The 19,984-nt window shown below is 44.4% G+C and overlaps 1 protein-coding gene across 3 annotated transcripts in view; it reads left to right on the top strand.

Moving 5' to 3' along the window:
* The window catches only part of UBXN7 (UBX domain protein 7), a 588,902-nt gene that overhangs the window by 403,657 nt on the left and 165,261 nt on the right, over nucleotides 1–19,984 (top strand). For all 3 annotated transcript variants that reach the window (XR_003943538.1, XM_030215927.1, XM_030215926.1), the window contains one exon: nucleotides 2,886–3,013. Coding sequence is in view for 2 of the 3 variants with exons in the window: in XM_030215927.1 (XP_030071787.1) it covers nucleotides 2,886–3,013 (128 nt within the window). In the remaining variant the exon portion in view is untranslated. The remainder of the gene's footprint in view (nucleotides 1–2,885; nucleotides 3,014–19,984) is intronic.

Genomic DNA, 19,984 nt, shown 5'->3' with positions numbered 1-19,984 from the left:
ATTGGAATACTGTCTGACCTTACCTTGCTGTTTTACAGAGTTGGGCAAACTCTGCTCCACAGAAAAAAGGCAGTCATCTTAAGAGTTACACAGTGGTCCACCATCTTATTGACCACAGATTTATACACCTTGGGAGGAGAGAAGCTGCCCTAGAGTGTAGGTCTCCTTATGTGTAAGCCACCAGAGCCTGGCTAAGGTAGGCTAAGCTTTGAGGTTTACAAGAATGCTGTCTTTGGGCTCTGGCTGGAGGCAGGAAACCCTACAAGTAGCTGTTTGTGTGTATTATGAACTTAAGCCTGTTGGCTGCAAGCCTGTGTGAAGTTGCCTCAACCTAAGAGACTTTATTCGTTACTTTGCTGTACTTGTAAAGTAACAGGATTCAGTACTTGGTTAATAAAGGGGTTTTTGTTCATTTCTTCCTTGTCTGGCTGTATTTATTGGAGGCGTCCCATACTAACTTTGCTCACACAATCACAGAAGGGAAGGAGGATGTGTTTTGATATACCACTTTTCTGTGGTTACTATCAAAGCGATTAACATATTTACAGGTACTTACTTTGTACCTGGGAAAATGGAGGGTTAAGTAACTTGCCCAGAATCACAAGGAGCTGCGTGGGAAATAAATAAAATGAATACCTTTAATCGGGATTAAAAATGTTAATCAAAATACGTGCACAGACGCACACATTTTTATTATTATGTTTTTAAAAAACATTTTTTAGGGCTGCACACTTAGCATGGTTTTTGAAACAATTAACTCATTAAAATTTTAACTTGCGTTAATTGTATCTTGCTTGTTCCTGCCTTTGGCGTCCCTCTGAACTAAGCACATGCTTGTCTCTAGCTGGAGCCCTCCCTCTCTAGCATCCTGCCTTCTCTAACAAAACATCATGTTTCCTGCGGGTAGGACACTAGAGAGGGAGGTCTCATGCAATAGAGAAGCAGCACATGCTTAATTCTGTCCTTTGTACAGGCAATTTCAAAGGGTCGCCAGGGAGATGGAGAGGGAAATTGAGATGCCAGTGAATGTGGGGTGGCAGAAGGAAAAAAAAACCTGCCAGAGCACAAAGGGGGTAGCACTGGGGGAGGGGGGGGGGGGTAGATACCCAGACCAAAACATCCTGACTCAAGTGGAGTTTATATGTGAGATGCTGCCCATGGATGGGAGGAGAAAAGAAGAGAGAAGTGATTAGATGCTGCCCATACAGAGAAGAGAGGGAATGGAGGGGGAAGGACAGACAATAGCGATGGAGGAGATGGTGCCCCATGTATGGGAGAGGAAGCGGTAACAAGATAGATTTGAGAAGTAGGAAGAAGGGTTAATGTGAAAGATGAATATAGGGCAGGAAGTGAAGGAGGATTTTAAAAAAGAAACGGTGAATATAAAGGATGCCCTGGAAACAGAGTTCAGAGCACAGGTAAGCAGAACAGGGAAAGAGATAATTAGAAAGATAAAATCAGCAGACAACAAAGGTAAGAAATGATTTTATTTTTATTTTAGTAATAGAAATGTCAGTTTTGAGAATTTACATCTTCAATTTATATATTGCATTGTACAGGAGGCAATGTGTGTGTGGGTAGGGGTTCTTTATGCGATTAATCGTGCGGTTGAAATTTTTTTATTGATGTGCAAACCTTAGAAATATAGATATCCTATATAATAAAACGAACCTCCAACATTCTGAAGCTGACTGCATGGCTGAGGCATGCCTGCTCTCTGTATCCATCTCCTGAATTGACATCAGTACTTCCGGGTTCGTCACAAACAGAAGTGACCAACCACACAAGGTTTCTCGGCTTCAGAATGTTGGAGGTGCATTCTATTAAATAGGATTGGTCAGTTCCTTGAAGCACAGCCAGAGCTCAGCGTCCTGCACAGTAACGCTCAGACACCAGAGAGAAGGGGGGGGGGGGGGCTGACACCAGAGAGAGGGAGGGAGGGGGGCCTGACACCAGAGGGGGAGCGGTATCTCTGTCACACACACACTCACTCTCTCACAGTCAATGTCTTTCTCTCACTCTAACACACTGTCTCTCACACACTCTGTCTCACACTGTATCACGTTCACTCTCTGTGTCACACAGTCACTCACACACTCTTGGTCTCATACACTCAGTCTCACAGAGAGTCTGTGTCTCACACACACTCTGTCTTTCGCACACACTGTATCTATGAAACACACTCTCTCTCACACTGTCTCACACATATGCACTTGCACACACTCTCATTCTCACACACACACACTCTGTCTCTCACAGACACACTTGCACCCAGACTCACTCTCTCACACACACACACTCGCACATTCACTCTCTCACATACACTCAAACATACACACTCCGAGGAAAACCTTGCTAACGCCCGTTTAATTTGTGTCAGAAACGGGCCGTTTTTACTAGTAAAAATATAAAATGTAAAGATGATAGTGATGATAGGCAATTGTTAAATCTGCAATTGTGTATTATAGCAGACAACAAATTGGTGGTGGCAGGGTACTGTCTGATAAGGCCATGGGATCTAGGGAGCAAGATCTTCACGTATTTAGGTCGACAGACTTGTGGCTAGATATGGGAAGGGATGAGTTATGGGTAGAGATGAAATGGGCAGTCGTGTATGCCCATCGTTCCAAAACAGTGCTATATGGATAAGTAAAACGAGAAACGCCTGAATAAAAAGTAACAAGTGGTTATGCTTTATGACTGGCAGCTAGGATATATCCTTAGCAGTGTACAGAAGAATAGCTGGACGGACTAGATTTTTTTTTTTTGGGGGGGGGGGGCCTTCATCTGCTGTGTTACTATGAAACAATTAGGAAATAAAGTATTAGGAAAGTATTTTCTGTTTAAATATGTTTTGTGGTATTTGTTTTATCATGTCTCAAAAGGCCAGAAGCTGGTGGAATGGCACCAACTGGATGTCAGTTCTTTTTTGGAACAAGTGACAGGATTCCTGGGAGAGCATGGACAGCTAGACGGACTTTCCACGAGCCCCCCCAAAAAGCGTATGCGCTCAGTAAGTATTTGATGATATGGGGATATGATATCATGAGTATGATATCATGACCATTTATTTATGGGGCATCAGAAAATTTGCTGCATTCAGCAGATTGAGAAGGAAATTAAGTGTATTCTATTTATTTAAATTGAAGGAATAATTGTACCAAGTTTTATTTAGATTTGATATACCACCCTAGAGAAGCTTTTCAGAGCAATTCACATGCTGTTACCTTGTGGCATCCATAGTGGATGGCGGAAGAAGGACTAAAAGTTAGTCAATTGCTGAAGGCATCCGTGAATAGGAATGTTTTAAGGCAGGACTCGAATCTGTCAAATAATTGCTTGAGATGAAGGTGAAGAGGGAGGGCATTCACACAATGTAGGGTCTGCAACACTGTAAATCTTTATTCATCCAGCTTGAAAACTTCAAGCTGAATATCCTGTACATAAGTGTGTTGGCCATTGCACAGTTACATTGCTATTTTTCTCACTACTAAGGAGGGGCAAGGGGACAAGGAGATAGGAATAGGCAATGAAAAGCTAAAGTACTAACGCTGCATTATAGACTAGGTATACTAGCCTCTTACCTAAAGCAGAATCTCTTTATCAACAGTCTGCTGGGCAGACTGAATGGGCCATTTTGATTTTTATCTGTAGAATTTCTTATTCCGCGGTATCAAAGCAGTGTACAATATCCTAAAATTAAATGTAAGACAAACAATGAACTATAACATATGATGACACTACTGAGGAGAGAATAAATGCGTAGCACAACAATTATAACCAGTTACAACAGTAAAACCTGAAAATAGAAGGGGATAAAAAATTGCAAAGCAAAAACCTTTTTAAACAGCAAGGTTTTCAATAATTTAATTCTAATACGAGAGGAATCAGACTGCAAGGTAATGGTTCCATAAACTAGGACCTACACAACTATAAAAGCCTTTGTACATGAGGCGTCAAATAATGGTTTCCTAAAAGAAGGGACAACAGGAAGATTTGCATCAGAAGATCATAGGTTTCTTGCAGGGTAATATGATATGAGTAAATTAAAAAAAAAAAACTTAAGAGAAACAATGTGATAAACTCAAAAATAACCTGTTTCTGCTTAACAGTGTGGGGGACTAGCTAATGCTCTTTAAACTTATTACAATATTATGAATGTTAATAACTATAAAAATAAGGTGGAGAAAATAACTTCTGCTCTGCCCTTTGAAATATTATCAAAACATCAAACATATATGGGAAAGGAAAAAACAACACATAGGTTAAAAAACCCCCCCACCATAAATCAATCAAAAGAACAATAGCTTAGATCTGACATATAAGCAGAACAAATTATTGTGGACTATTTCATTAACTTTACTCCTCAGTCATACACAGGCAATCTTACAGACTGTTCACCCCAACATAGTACACCTGCTCATACCCATTTCAACCAATCAGGATGACTTTTATTCTCTGTAACAATTGTGGTGCTTTCATTTCATGGCCAATCATCTGGAGACTTAAGTCTTGTCCTATCTGTCTTAAGCTATCTAGTTTAAAACAGGAGCTCAGTAAAGTAAAGCGGGAATTGGATGCACTTAAAGCAGCTTCTAGGACTGCACAGAATCATACCATCGTCTCACCACTGCCTCAAAGAATAAAACCACCTAAGAATAGATGGTTCACAGTAGGCTCAGGCAGACTCCGTTATGTGACACAAAAACATCCGCCTTCACAAGTGTTGTCCCTAGAGAATTCTTTTGCTCCATTACAACACAGTGATGATCCTGAAAATAGAACTGAGGCAGAAGAGAAAGCAATAAAGTTGGAACAAAAGGATATAAAGGTACCCAAAGAGAAAGATACCCCCAAATCACAAATGTTGAAGCACATACCAAGAAATGTAGACAGAAAGCGATGACCACAAATGCTTGCAGTCTAAGCAATAAAGTTCATGACCTTCAAGCCCTGATGTTGGAGGCAGACTTAGACATTGTTGCAATCACGGAGACCTGGCTCAATGGTTCCCATGAATGGGTTGCAAACATACCAGGCTATAATCTATTTAGGAAGGATAGAGAGGGTCGTAAGGATGGAGGAGTAGCTTTATATGTGAGAAATTATATCACAGCGACCGAAATGACAGGGACCTGAGGAAAGGAAGAAGCGATATGGATCACCTTAAAAAGAGATAATAGAACCTCTGTCCACGTTGGTGTTGTCTGAAATGGGAAAGAAAGCCAGCAGATCAATGTCACAACAAAAAGATTTTATTCAAGATACCGTGTATGAACAAATCGCCCGACACAGGCCGTGTTTCGCCCACCTAGGGCTGCGTTAGTGGCTAATTTGAAACCTTCATAAAGGGGCAAATATAGTGCATAAAAGTCAAGAAAAAACCAGCTCAAACGGGAATCCTGTGGTCTCTAGCATACACAAATGGACACACCATTATTGAAGCTGGCTTTCTTTCCCATATTGGATTTTGCAGATCGTTTGCCTTGTTGTTTTTTGGGACCCTCACGTTGGTGTTGTCTACAGACCTCCAACACAATTGGAAGAATTAGATAAAGACCTGATTGCAGATATTCAAAACTTGGGAAAGAAGAGAGAGGTGCTGTCGCTGGGAGATTTCAATCTGCCAGATACAGATTGGAAGGTTCCATCTGCGGAATCGGAAAGAAGTAGAGAGATCATGGATGCTTTTCAAAGTGGTCTGCTCAGACAAATGATGACGGAACCCATGATGGAGGGAGCGACGCTGTATCTAGTGCTCACAAATGGGGATAGCGTGTCAAATGTCCGAGTGGGTTCCCACCTCGGCAGCAGTGACCATCAAACGGTTTGGTTTGATATGACGGCTGAAGTGGAGGGGGGGCACTCAAAACTCAAAGTCCTAGACTTCAAGCGTGTTGACTTTAGTAAAATGGGGGAATACCTAAGGAAGGAGCTGATGGGCTGGAAGGGCATACAAGAAGTGGAAGGACAGTGGTCCAGGCTGAAAGAAGCTATAAATAGGGCCACAAACCTTTATGTAAGGAAAGTAAATAAAAGCAAGAGAAAAAGGAAACCGATATGGTTCTCCAAGCAAGTGGTTGAGAAAATAAAGGCTAAACAGTTGGCGTTCCAGATATACAGAAAAACTCAAGAAGAAGAACACGGGGATAAATACCGGATGAAACTGAAAGAAGCCAAGAGAGAGATACGTCTGGCAAAATCGCAAGCAGAAGAACAAATGGCTAGAAATGTAAGGAGGGGTGAAAAAAATTTCTTCAGGTATATTAGTGAAAGGAGAATGACTAAAAAGGGAATTGTGAGACTAAAAGATACTGCGAACCGCTATGTGGATAATGATGATGAAAAAGCAAATAGATACTTTTGTTCTGTTTTCACAGAGGAAAATCCGGGAGAAGGACCGCGGTGGACTGGCAAAAGTACAAAAGAGAATGGAGTGGATATAGCACCGTTCACGGAAGAGAGTGTGTATAAACAACTTCAAAATCTAAAGGTGGACAAAGCCATGGGACCGGACGGGATCCACCACAGCATGTTGAGGGAGCTCAGAGAGATTCTGGCGGGTCCTCTTAAAGATTTGTTCAATAAATCCTTGCAGACGGGAGAGGTTCAAAGGGATTGGAGAATGATGGATGTGGTCCCTCTTCACAAAAGTGGCGATAGGGAAGAAGCTGGAAACTACAGGCCGGTAAGCCTCACTTTGGTTATTAGAAAAGTAATGGAAGCGATGCGGAAGGAAAGGATAGTGAATTTCCTGGAAACCAATAAGTTGCAAGAACCGAGACAACATGGTTTTACCAAAGGGAAATCGTGCCTAACGAATCTCATTGAGTTCTTTGATTGGGTGACCGGAGAACTGAATCATCGACGAGCTATAGACGTAATCTACTTAGATTTCAGCAAAGCTTTTGACACAGTTCCCCACAGGAGGCTCTTAAATAAACTGGATGGGCTGAAGATAGGACCCGAAGTGGTGAACTGGATTAGGAACTGGTTGACGGACAGATGCCAGAGGGTGGTGGTTAATGGAATTCGCTCGGATGAGGGAAAGGTTAGTAGTGGAGTGCCTCAGAGATCGGTGCTGGGACCGATTCTGTTCAATATATTTGTGAGTGACATTGCTGAAGGGTTAGTAGGTAAAGTTTGCCTATTTGCGGATGATACTAAGATCTGTAACAGAGTGGACACCCGGGAGGGAGGTGAAAACATGAAAAAGGATCTCAGGAAGCTAGCAGAATGGTCTAAGGTTTGGTAATTAAAATTCAATGCGAAGAAATTCAAAGTGATGCACTTAGGGAGTAGAAATCCATGGGAGACATATGTGTTAGGCGGTGAGAGTCTGATAGGTACAGACGGGGAGAGGGATCTTGGGGTGATAGTATCTGAGGATCTGAAGGCGACGAAACAAGGCGGTGGCCGTAACTAGAAGGTTGCTAGGCTGTATAGAGAGAGGTGTGACCAGCAGAAGAAAAGAGGTTTTAATGCCCCTGTATAAGTCATTGGTGAGGCCCCACCTGGAGTATTGTGTTCTTGCTAAGGATTTTAAAAGAATTAAAGCGGTGCAAAGAAAAGCTACGAGAATGGTATGGGATTTGCGTTACAAGACGTATGAGGAGAGACTTGCTGACCTGAACATGTATACCCTGGAGGAAAGGAGAAACAGGGGTGATATGATACAGACGTTCAAATATTTGAAAGGTATTAATCCGCAAACGAACCTTTTCCGGAGATGGGAAGGCGGTAGAACTAGAGGACATGAAATGAGATTGAAGGGGGGCAGACTCAAGAAAAATGTCAGGAAGTATTTTTTCACGGAGAGAGTGGTGGATGCTTGGAATGCCCTCCCGCGGGAGGTGGTGGAGATGAAAACGGTAACGGAATTCAAACATAAGTGGGATAAACATAAAGGAATCCTGTTCGGAAGGAAGGGATCCTAAGGAGCTTAGTGGAGATTGGATAGCAGAGGCGGGGCAGTTGGTTGGGAGGCGGGGTTAGTGCTGGGCAGACTTGTACAGTCTGTGCCCTGAAAAAGACAGATACAAATCAAGGGGCTGGTGGTTGGGAGGCGGGGCTAGTGCTGGGCAGACTTATACGGTCTGTGCCCTGAAAAAGACAGATACAAATCAAGGTAAGGTATACACAAAAAGTAGCACATATGAGTTATCTTGTTGGGCAGACTGGATGGACCGTGCAGGTCTTTTTCTGCCGTCACCTATGTTTACTATGTAATTTTAAATCAGTCTCTTTCTGATCATTACTTAACTTTTGTTGCTGCATAAGTACATAAGTAATGCCACACTGGGAAAAGACCAAGGGCCCATCGAGCCCAGCATCCTGTCCACGACAGCGGCCAATCCAGGCCAATGGCTCCTGGCAAGCTTCCCAAACGTACAAACATTCTATAAATGTTATTCCTGGAATTGTGGATTTTTCCCAAGTCCATTTAGTAGCGGTTTATGGACTTGTTCTTTGGGAAACCGTCTAACCTCTTTTTAAACTCTGCCAAGCTAACCGCCTTCACCATGTTCTCCTGCAACGAATTCCAGAGTTTAATTGTGCGTTGGGTGAAGAAACATTTTCTCTGATTTGTTATAAATTTACTACACTGTAGTTTCATCGCATGCCCCCTAGTTCTAGTATTTTTGGAAAGCATGAACAGACACTTCACATCCACCTGTTCCACTCCACTTTATATACCTCTATCATGTCTCCCCTCAGCTGTCTCTTCTCCAAGTTGAAAAGCCCTAGCCTCCTTAGTCTTTCTTCATAGGGAAGTCATCCCATCCCCACTATCATTTTAGTCGCCCTTTGCTGCACCTTTTCCAATTCTACTATATCTTTCTTAAGATGCTGTGACCAGAATTGAACACAATACTCAAGGTGCGGTTGCACCATGGAGCGATACAACGGCATTATAACATCCTCACACCTGTTTTCCATACCTTTCCTAATAATACCCAGCATTCTATTCGCTTTTCTAGCCGCAGCAGCACACTGAGCAGAAGGTTTCAGTGTATTATCGACGATGACACCCAGATCCCTTTCTTGGTCCATAACGCCTAACGTGGAACTTTGCATGATGTAGCTATAATTCGGGTTCTTTTTTCCCACATGCATCACCTTGCACTTGCTCACATTAAACGTCATCTGCCATTTAGCCGCCCAGTCTCCCAGTCTCGTAAGGTCCTCTTGTAATTTTTCACAATCCTGTCGTGAGTTAACGACTTTGAATAACTTTGTGTCATCAGCAAATTTAATTACCTCGCTAGTTACTCCCATCTCTAAATCATTTATAAATATATTAAAAAGCAGCGGTCCTAGCACAGACCCCTGAGGAACCCCACTAACTACCCTTCTCCATTGTGAATACTGCCCATTTAACCCCACTCTCTGTTTCCTATCCTTCAACCAGTTTTTAATCCACAATAGGACATTTCCTCCTATCCCATGACCCTCCAATTTCCTCTGTAGCCTTTCATGAGGTACCTTGTCAAATGCCTTTTGAAAATCCAGATACACAATATCAACCGGTTCCCCTTTGTCCACATGTTTGTTTACTCCTTCAAAGAATTGAAGTAAATTGGTCAGGCAAGATTTCCCCACACAAAAGCCATGCTGGCTTGGTCTCAGTAATTCATGTCCTTGGATGTGCTCTGTAATTTTGTTTTTAATAATAGCCTCTACCATTTTCCCCGGCACCGACGTCAGACTCTCACCGGTCTATAATTTCCCGGATCTTCCCTGGAACCTTTTTAAAAAATGGGCGTTACATTGGCCACCCTCCAATCTTCCGGTACCATGCTCGATTTTAAGGATAAATTGCATATCACTAACAGTAGCTCTGCAAGTTCATTTTTCAGTTCTATCAGTACTCTAGGAAGAATACCATCCAGTCCAGGAGGTTTGCTACTCTTCAGTTTCTGAACTGCCCCATTACGTTCTCCAGGTTTACCGTGAAGTCAGTAAATTTCTCCGACTCGTCCGGTTGAAATACCATTTCCGACACCGGTATCCCACCCAAATCTTCCTCGGTGAAGACTGAAGCAAAGAATTCATTCAATCTCTTTGCTACGTCTTTGTCTTCCTTGATTGCCCCTTTTACCCCTCGGTCATCCAGCGGCCCAACCGATTCTTTTGCTGGCTTCCTGCTTTTAATGTATCAAAAAAATTTTTACTATGTTTTTTTGCCTCTAATACTATTTTTTTTTCGTAATCCCTCTTGGCCTTCTTTATTTGCGCCTTGCATTTGCTTTGACACTCCTTATGCTACTTCTTGTTATTTTCAGACGGTTCCTTCTTCCATTTTCTGATGGTGTTTCTTTAAGCCCTAATAGCTTCCTTCACCTCACTTTTCAACCACGCCGGCTGTCTTTTGGACTTCTGTCTTTCTTTTCTAATTCGTGGAATATGTTTGGCCTGGGCCTCCAAAATGGTATTTTTGAACAGCGTCCATGCCTGTTGTACAGTTTTTACCCTCTCAGTTGCCCCCATAAGTTTTTTTTTTTTTTTCACCATTCTCATTTTATCATAGTCTCCTTTTTTAAAGTTAAATGCTAACGTATTTGATTTTCTGTGTACAGTTACTTCAAGGTCGATATCAAAACTGATCATATTATGATCACTGTTATCAAGCGGCCCCAGTACCGTAATATCCCTCACCAGATCAAGCGCTCCACTAAGGACTAAGTCTAGAATTTTTCCTTCTCTCGTCGGCTCCTGCTCCAGCTGCTCCATAAAGCTGTCCTTGATTTCATCAAGGAATTGTACCTCTGTAGCATGTCCCAATGTTACATTTACCCAGTCTATATTTGGATAATTGAAGTCACCCATTATTATCACATTGCCCATTTTGTTTGTGTCTCTGGTTTCTTTTATCATTTCTGTATCTACCTGCTCATCCTGGCGAGGCGGACGGTAGTACACTCCACCGTCCTTTTCCCTTTTATGTATGGAATTTCAACCCACAATGATTCAAGGGTGTGATTTGTGTCCTGCTGAATTTGTATTCTATCTGAGTCAAGGCTCTCGTTAATATACAATGCTACCCCTCCACCAGCCGGTCCACCCTATCACTACGATATACTTTGTACCCCAGTATGACTGTATAATTTGACTCGAGGATGCCGAGCCACAGTCTATAGTAGAGGAGGCCGCTGGCGGGGTATTGGAAGGCAACCCCTCAGTTGTGAGGTGTTGGGTGGAGGAACTCACTAGTGGAGCGCCGTGTGGCGAAAGGGGGAGGCATAATATCAGATGGGGGAGTCTGTACAGATATAGGTTCAGCCGAAAGAGGGGGCATAATGTCAGATGTAGAATGCTGTACAGACATGGGTACAACCTGTGGATCAGAGTGTCTCACGGGAGGGGGGGGGGGGGGGTGATTGATTACCTTATATTCCATAGGAAGCAAACTGTCTTGGAGGTAAGGCAGGAAGTGAGGGTGCGGATCAGGATTGAGGGCGAAGGTTACCTTGAATCTTGGGACTCGCACCCAAGAGTGGCCAATCTGCAGCAGTGCAGTGAGCTGCGGCCATAGGGGTTAAAACCGGTGGCGGGACAGCATACTCAGAGCTGTGCCAGAACGGTGGGGCAAAGTTGAGGTAATGCGGGACTGTAACGAGTCCGACGGGGGAAGGAATTGAGGGACAAGAGGTTGGGGAGGGCAGGATGTCAGATTGGAATTACTGACTGCAGCAGCAGTAAGTTGTGGTGACTGGGCGGAGGCCGTAGCTTGCTCAACCAGGGCAGCGTGAGGGAGGCCAGTGGGGACATAGGGTAGGGCAGGGATAATAGGATTGGGAATAATATGCTCCCTAGCCGGTAGCTGAGAGACCTGAGCAGGGAGTGAAGAGGTGGCAACCTCTGGTTGCAGCAAATCTCCGAGAACCAGATCTGTTCTATCAAACATGGCCATAGGATCAGTTTGTGGTGGACCGGTTGGTACCTGCCTAGAAAGACGGGATGTCCATGGGAAGAGGGTAGATTAAGGGTGGCTGTATCGAGCATCGCAGGGAGAATCTGAGGACGGGATTCAGGGTTGGGAACAGCAGGGATGACCATGCTGGGGTTACCAGACATGCGTCAGGGTAGGGGTACAGGTGGAGGAAGAACGGGGTGAAGGACAGGGATGACAGCAGCTGGGATAACAGGTTGAGAGATAGTAGGGATAGCAGCAACAGGAACAGCGGGTTGAGGGATGGCAGGGGTGGCAGCACCTGGAACAGCGGGCCCCATACCAGAAGGAACAGGGACAGGTGACAGATCTACCGTACCGGAGATCTGTACCGAGGTGGGTTTATCCAGAGTGATGGGAAGGAGGGAGTGGAAGTGTGGGATTCAGGAGATGTGGGGGTAGGGGCGTATAATCAACGGCAACGCCACAGGTTAAAAGTTTGTTGGAGAAGCCTGGCTCATATGGAGGCAGAGTCCCCTCATATGAAGGTATAGCCATTGGTGCAGTGGCATCCAAAGGTGGATGTGCCGGGGTTTCGGAGGTGAGCAGAGATCTGGAATTACCTTCCTGCTCCCCAATAAGGATAAATGTATTTATGGTATTGAGATGTTTATCTCTGGGCTTCCCTGTTTTAAGGCACGTAATTTGGCAGGTTGAAAAGAACCGGACGCGGGCCAATCAAGGGTCTTATCATTGGCATTCCAAACTTTAAACCATTTCTCACAGATACGGGTGAGGGTTTTCTTTTCATTCGGAAAAAAATTCAGAACAGTGTCTAAGGGCGTGGCCATGGTCAGAAAAGTGTATGGCACAAAGGCTGACACAAATGGTGTTATGTAGTTATATACTTAACTATATGACAGTGTGAAAGGAGTCTAACAGAGTAACTAGTACTTAAATGAAAGACAACAAGGCTGGTGCTAGAGGTAAATCTGCATTACAAATTGTTAGAAAAAATAAAGTGAATTATATACTTACCTGTCTTCAGAACTCCCCACTCTTCAGGGATACTTCACAAAAGGAGGCTATTCAGATACCCCACGTCTAACCAAGGAGACCTGCGAATACATCTGAGTAAGAAGAATGGGTTGCCCACGGCAATTCGTAAAGGTACTATTTTAGCTGATCTGGACAAGATTTAATATGTATATGTAAATGTCAGGGGTCTTAGCAAACCCCGTGTTCTAAACCTGGCCCATCAATTAATGTGTCCACCAATTGTGAGGGTACCCTCAGGATCCATTAGAAGAAACTTAAGACGAGGTCGCTCAAGAATACAGTTTACAGTCCACATAGGCTTCCCCTGGTTGCGCCCGACACCGCGGGTTTCAATACTTTCCTCAGGGACTCGGGTTAATTGCCCTCACAAAATCCACAAAGACCTGTAAGCTGAGACACCAACACTGAATACTTTTTCTAGCCCCCCTTTGGATGTTCTCATCCTACTTGCACCTGACCTACTGCAATCTTCCACTAGCCAAAACATCTTCGCTCATGACTTCTTGCAGGTGCCGGTCCCCTTATTGTTTAAAGAGCAGATTCCCCCACCCCTGTCAGATTTCTGTGAACTCACTAGCTTTTGCTGCAGTGAAATGTATCTGTGTCAGAGATGATCTTTGATTTTTACAGGCCTAGTTCTTAGCCTGAGCCATTGGCCTGTATTTTACTGAGAGCAAGTGACAGCATATTTCTACATTTCCTCCAGGTTTACCGTGAAGTCAGTAAGCTTCTCCGACTCGTCCGCTTCAAATATCATTTCCGACCCGGTATCCCACCCAAATCTTCCTCAGTGAAGACGAAGCAAAGAATTCATTCAATCTCTCCACTACGTCTTTATCTTCCTTGATCACCCCTTTTACCCCTCGGTCATCCAGCGGCCCAACCGATTCTTTTGCCGGCTTCCTGCTTTTAATATACCGAAAAAAATTTTGCTATGTTTTTTTTGCCTCTAATGCTATCTTTTTTTCGTAATCCCTCTTGGCCTTCTTTATCTGCGCCTTGCATTTGCTTTGACACTCCTTATGCTACTTCTTGTTATTTTCAGACGGTTCCTTCTTCCATTTTCTGAAGGTGTTTCTTTTAGTCCTAATAGCTTTCTTCACCTCACTTTTCAACCATGCAGGCTGTCTTTTGGACTTCCGTCTTTCTTTTCTTATTCGCGGAATATGTTTGGTCTGGGCCTCCAGGATGGTATTTTTGAACAGCGTCCATGCCTGTTGTACAGTTTTTACCCTCTCAGTTGCACCAGATCAAGGACCAAGTCTAGAATTTTTCCTTCTCTCGTCGGCTCCTGCACCAGTTGCTCCATAAAGTTGACCTTGATTTCATCAAGGAATTGTACCTCTCGAGCGTATCCCGATGTTACATTTACCCAGTCTATATGTGGATAATTGAAGTCACCCATTATTATCACATTGCCCATTTTGTTTTTGTCTCTGATTTCTTTTATCATTTCTGCGTCTACCTGCTCATTCTGGCGAGGTGGACGGTAGTACACTCCTATCTCCATCCTTTTCCCTTTTATACATGAAATCCTCTATTACTTCACCAAAATCAAGGAGACCGCATAGCCATCTTCCCATCAGGGTTTCTGTTTCCCATATAGCTGTTGTATACACAGAAGAAGCAAAACTTCGTAGAGCAGAAATGAGTGACACAATAGCGAACATGACTCAGAAATCAGCAGACGATGCTGTAGATGGTCAAATTGTTTATTGTGTAGCAAACGAAACCCAGCACAGCTGTGTTTCGGCCAACAAGGCCAGCATCAGGAGTCTTATCATAAAAATACATATGAATAAATAAAAAAGAACATTTATAATATATGTTTCAAAAACATATGTTAAAAACATGTAATAAGTTTTTAAACAATTGGAAAATAAATAATAAAAACATTAAACAAATGGAAAGTAAATAATAACATATAGTAAAATTTGACACAGTTCTCAAGGTTAATGATACAAATATATTTGTAAATACAGAGAGAAAAGATAATATATATGCGTATTTAAGTAAAGCAAAGAAATACCTCTTAAGTTGCAGTAAAATATCCACTTAGAACATCTAGCAAAAAAAGAGTAAAATCAAACTTAGTCACAATGATGGTATCACAAGACTTTGTTTTAATCCTGTCTAATCAAATAATGGTGTAAAAAGCGTGGCTAATGGCCAGATTATATGCTCATAACTTTCATATGTAAATGAGTGGCAAGTCATTAGAATTATTCATGAGTTGAAATCCTATATAATAAAATGCACCTCCAACATTCTGAAGCTGACTGCATGGCTTAGGCATTCCTGCTGTCTGTATCCATCTCTTGAATTGACGTCACGTGCTTCCGGGTTCGTCACAAGCAGAAGTGACCAACCACACGAGGTTTCTCGGGTTCAGAATGTTGGAGGTGTATTCTATTAAATAGGATTGGTCAGTTCCTTGAAGCATAGCCAGAGTTCAGCGTCCTGCACAGTAACGCTCAGACACCAGAGAGAGAGGGGGGGAGGTATCTCTGTCACACACACACTCTCTCTCTCTCTCTCTCTCTCTCTCACACTCTCACTCTCACACACTGTCACTCACACTGTATCACATTCACTCTCTGTGTCACACAGTCACTCACACACTCTCTTGGTCTCATACACTCAGTCTCGCAGAGAGTCTGCGTCTCGCACACACTGTAACTGTGTGAAACTCTCTCTCTCACTCACACACACACAAGCTGTGTCTCACATACGCACTTGCATACACTCTCATTCTCACACACACACACTCTCTCTCTCACAGACACACTCGCACCCAGACTCACTCTCTCACACACTCTCACATACACTCTTTCAAACATACACACCCCGAGGAAAACCTTGCTAGTGCCCGTTTCATTTGTCAGAAACGGGCCTTTTTTACTAGTATTTAAAGAAAATGTAGATAATTTCAACGAGGGTGTGTAAAGTGTTGGAGGAAAACAAAGGGGTTAGTTACAGTTTGTGGTTTAAGTATAGAAATAAAAAGTGAACTGGGTGCTCTGTGCACCAAGACAGCTGGAAAGCTACGTAAATGACAGAAAAAATAATTAATCAATGACTGTGTAACAGGAGATCATTTAAAACTAAACATCCAGCTTACAAAATCTAGACAACAGCTCATAGGCTGGTATTGATTTTTATGTGTTGAAGGATACTAATGGTACTAATAAAATGGAGCTTCTCTTATCAAAAACGTGTTTGGCGGCCTATAAAGCTAAAACAAAATGTATAGAACTTACTTAATACACCACCGGTAAGCTAGAGATAATGTCGGAGCGTGAAAAGACAAAAAATAAAATAGCCAGTGTGCTACACATTCAAGGCAGACAAACAATAAAAGGCAAAGATCTGCCACAGAAATATCAAACCAAAAGAAAAAAAAACAGATAAAAAAAGATTTAAAAAAATGGAATAGGAGGGTAACAGAAGAAGTGATTTATTGCAAGGTTACCCGACGTGGCCACGTTTCGCCCTCAGGCTGCATCAGGGGTACAAAAAACTACAGAATAAAAATACATAATGAATAAAACATAAACATCCTATACTATCTAAAAACACAAATCATATATAAGATAAAAACAGATCAAATCTAAAAACATAATACAATAAAATATATCAAATCATTCAGATTAAATATGCATGCAATAAAATAATAATTTTAATATAAGACATAAGATATCAACAAGAAATATGAACACAAAATATATCAACAGAACTGCATAAGACAGATAGGTAGAGATATACAACACTAAAATAATTGAATGACCGTACATACTAAATATCACCTACCTAATAGGGGTAAAAAGCAAAGTGAACCCCTAAAAGTAGTCATACAACCACCTAAAAAATACAAAATAAAATAAATAAAATCTCACGATTGGCCTCAATCGCCGTCTCTTATGCACATTCAATGATCTAAAAACATTGAAATTAATATTCACTTTATATTTAGTAATTTTTGTTAAAAGTAAGAATCAGTGAAACATGCCTATTAGATGGGTTTCCATGTTCTAATAGCAACTCAAATCAATAGAAATTAACTTAAACACTACCAAAAAACATCATACTGTTCTGTGACAATCACATTTACCCTAATGAGGATATCATTAAAAAGAACTACACAGTGACCATGAAAAAAACTGATTCAGAAGCACTAATCACAACTCACAGGAAATCCAGCACTCATTACTGCTGTTGAATGGGTGGATATTCAAACATCAATTGAAATTGTTACTGTTGCAGCGTGCTTACTGTTCTGTAACAAACACATTTACCCTGATGATTGTGTCATTAGAAAAATGTTTGCGGTGAATGTAGCAATACTGATTCAGAAGCACTCAGCAAAACTCACAGGCAATCCAGAGCTGTATGCTGCTGTTTGGATGGGTGGATATACATACATTTATTGAATCATTACTGTTGCAACCACATATACCCTGATGATTGTATCGCCTCCTCGACCTCCACAGATTCTGACACCAATTCTTGCACCGACCCCGCAGCCTTGCTCGACAGCGGCTCTAGACGAGCGTATCCGAGCCATTCTTCCCGGTCTTCTGGAAGGGTTGATTTGTCAGTCTGCTCCGGTACCGGGGGTGCTTGTGCCCTCCTTACCGTTGATGGAAGCAGCAGCTGGCTCTACGCCTGTGGTGAGGTCTCCGACGCCAGTGCCGCCTGTGGCGTCGGCTGTCACCCAGGTCGACTCCCCGTCGGCATAGCTGGAGGGAGCTTCATTGCCACCAGCATGGGAGTCGACTTCTCGACATCGCCATCGAGGACATGGTTCCTCGGCGTCGAGACAGGCCTGGTTTCGGACTGCATTTAAGGAACTCTTGTCCGATACCGATGAGGATGCCTCATGGGATGAAGGGCAAGATCCCAGGTATTTTCTGAGGAGTCTTGTGGTCTTCCCTCTGATCCTATTCTTTCACCAGAAAGAAAGCTTTCTCCGAGGACAAGCAGGCTGCTTGTTCTCACGACTGGGTTGACGTCCACGGCAGCCCCCACCAACCGGAATAAAACTTTGCTGGTGGTCCCGCACGCAGGGCACGCCCACTGCACATGCGCGGCCGTCTTCCCGCCCGTGCACGACCGTTCCCGCTCAGTCTTTTCTTTTCCGAGCTGGAGAGAGCCGCGTTCGTCTCTCTCTCTCTCTCTCTGTCAGCCCCGGAAACCGGATCGCATCTTAGACGCAAGTTTTTTTCTTCTTCGTTTGTTTTCTTTTGTTCCGTTTTCTTTTTAAAAAAAAAAAAAAAAAGAGAAAAGAAAACTTTGTTTGTCTCCCCTCGTCATTTAGCGCGGGGCACCTCGTTGCGGCCTTGTGGCCGCGCGGTCATTTTCTTTTGGAGGTGTGCTTTTACCGCCACCATCGACGACTTTGACTTCGCCGACGTGATTTTTCTGTCGATGTCCTCGAAGGTCCCGAGTGGATTTAAGGTGTGGTCGGTGCGGCCGGCAGATCTCGCAGACCGATACTCACGCTTGGTGCCTCCAGTGCCTCGGGCCGGAGCATAATACCAAGACGTGCACCTTGTGTCTCGGTTTACGGAAACGGACACAGGTGGCGAGGCAAGTTCTTCAGGACCGTCTTTTTGGAACTTGCGCCGGCCCGTCGACTTCGACGGGATCGGTGTCGACGGCCGGATCTTCGGTACCGATGTCGACGAAATCAGCACCAACGGCACCGACCCCAGGAGCACAGGTTCCATTGGCCCGCCAGTCTTCCGGAGATGGCAGGGGTGAGCGGCTGCGCGGGCAATCGGCCCCGGTCACTCCCTCTACCCAGGGCCATCGGGACCGAAGCCTGTCGGACCCGATCCCTCGAGGCCGGGGGGGATCTACCTCCACCTCTTCAGTACCGCCGAGCGCCGATGATGGGCACCGGAAGAAATCTAAAAAGCACCGTCATCGGTCGCCCACGGCGCAGGTGGCTACCAGCTCCGGCTCCAGAGATGACTTGACGCCGAGGAAGCGGCAGCGCCGGGAGGAGCGTTCCCCCTCGGTGGTAGAGGTATCATTACGTCAGGGCACGGTCACTTTGGTGCCGTCTCCTGGACCCGAGCAGATTCTGGCACCGGCACCTCCACTGGCCCCCTCGCCTTTCCCGACAGCGGGCCTTGATGAGTGCCTCCGAGCCATCCTTCCAGGGATCCTGGAAGGGCTGATGCGCCAGACTGTGCCGGCGCCGGGGGTGCTTGCGCCCCTGGCGCCGTTGATGGAGGCGCCGGCGTGCTCTAGCCCGGTGCCGAGGCCTTCGACGCCGTTTGCGGCGCCGGTCTCGACCGCCACGCAGGTGGAGTCCACCGCTCGACGCCTGGTTGAGGTCTGAGCTACAAGAGCTCATGTCCGACACCGAGGAAGAGGCCTCGTGGGGGGAGGAGGAGGACCCCAGATATTTCTCCTCAGAGGAGTCTGAGGGCCTTCCCTCCGACCCCACTCCTTCACCGGAGAGGAAGCTCTCGCCACCTGAGAGCCTCTCCTTTGCCTCCTTTGTTAGGGATATGTCTATCTGCATTCCCTTTCCCGTGGTCTCTGTGGATGAGCTGAGGGCCGAGATGCTCGAGGTCCTCGACTATCCATCACCACCGAGAGAGTCCTCCACGGTACCGTTGCACAATGTCCTCAAAGAGACACTGCTTCGGAACTGGTTGAGACCTTTATCTATTCCCACCATCCCCAAGAAAGCGGAGTCCCAATACAGGATCCACTCAGACCCAGAGTTAATGCGGCCTCAATTGCCTCATGACTCGGCGGTCGTGGACTCTGCTCTCAAGAGAGCACGGAGTTCGAGGGATACCGCTTCGGCGCCCCCGGGGCGGGAGTCTCGCACTCTGGACTCGTTTGGGAGGAAGGCCTACCAATCTTCAATGCTCGTGACCCGCATCCAATCCTACCAGCTCTACACGAGCATACACATGCGGAATAATGTGAAGCAACTGGCGGACCTGGTCGACAAGCTCCCCCCAGAGCAGTCCAGGCCTTTTCAGGAGGTGGTCAGGCAGCTGAAGGCAT

Source organism: Microcaecilia unicolor, chromosome 10, assembly GCF_901765095.1.
Source record: "Microcaecilia unicolor chromosome 10, aMicUni1.1, whole genome shotgun sequence".
NCBI classification, from domain to species: Eukaryota; Metazoa; Chordata; class Amphibia; order Gymnophiona; family Siphonopidae; genus Microcaecilia; species Microcaecilia unicolor.
Note: the sequence above shows the minus strand (reverse complement) of the source record. Positions and strands in the feature narration are given on the sequence as shown.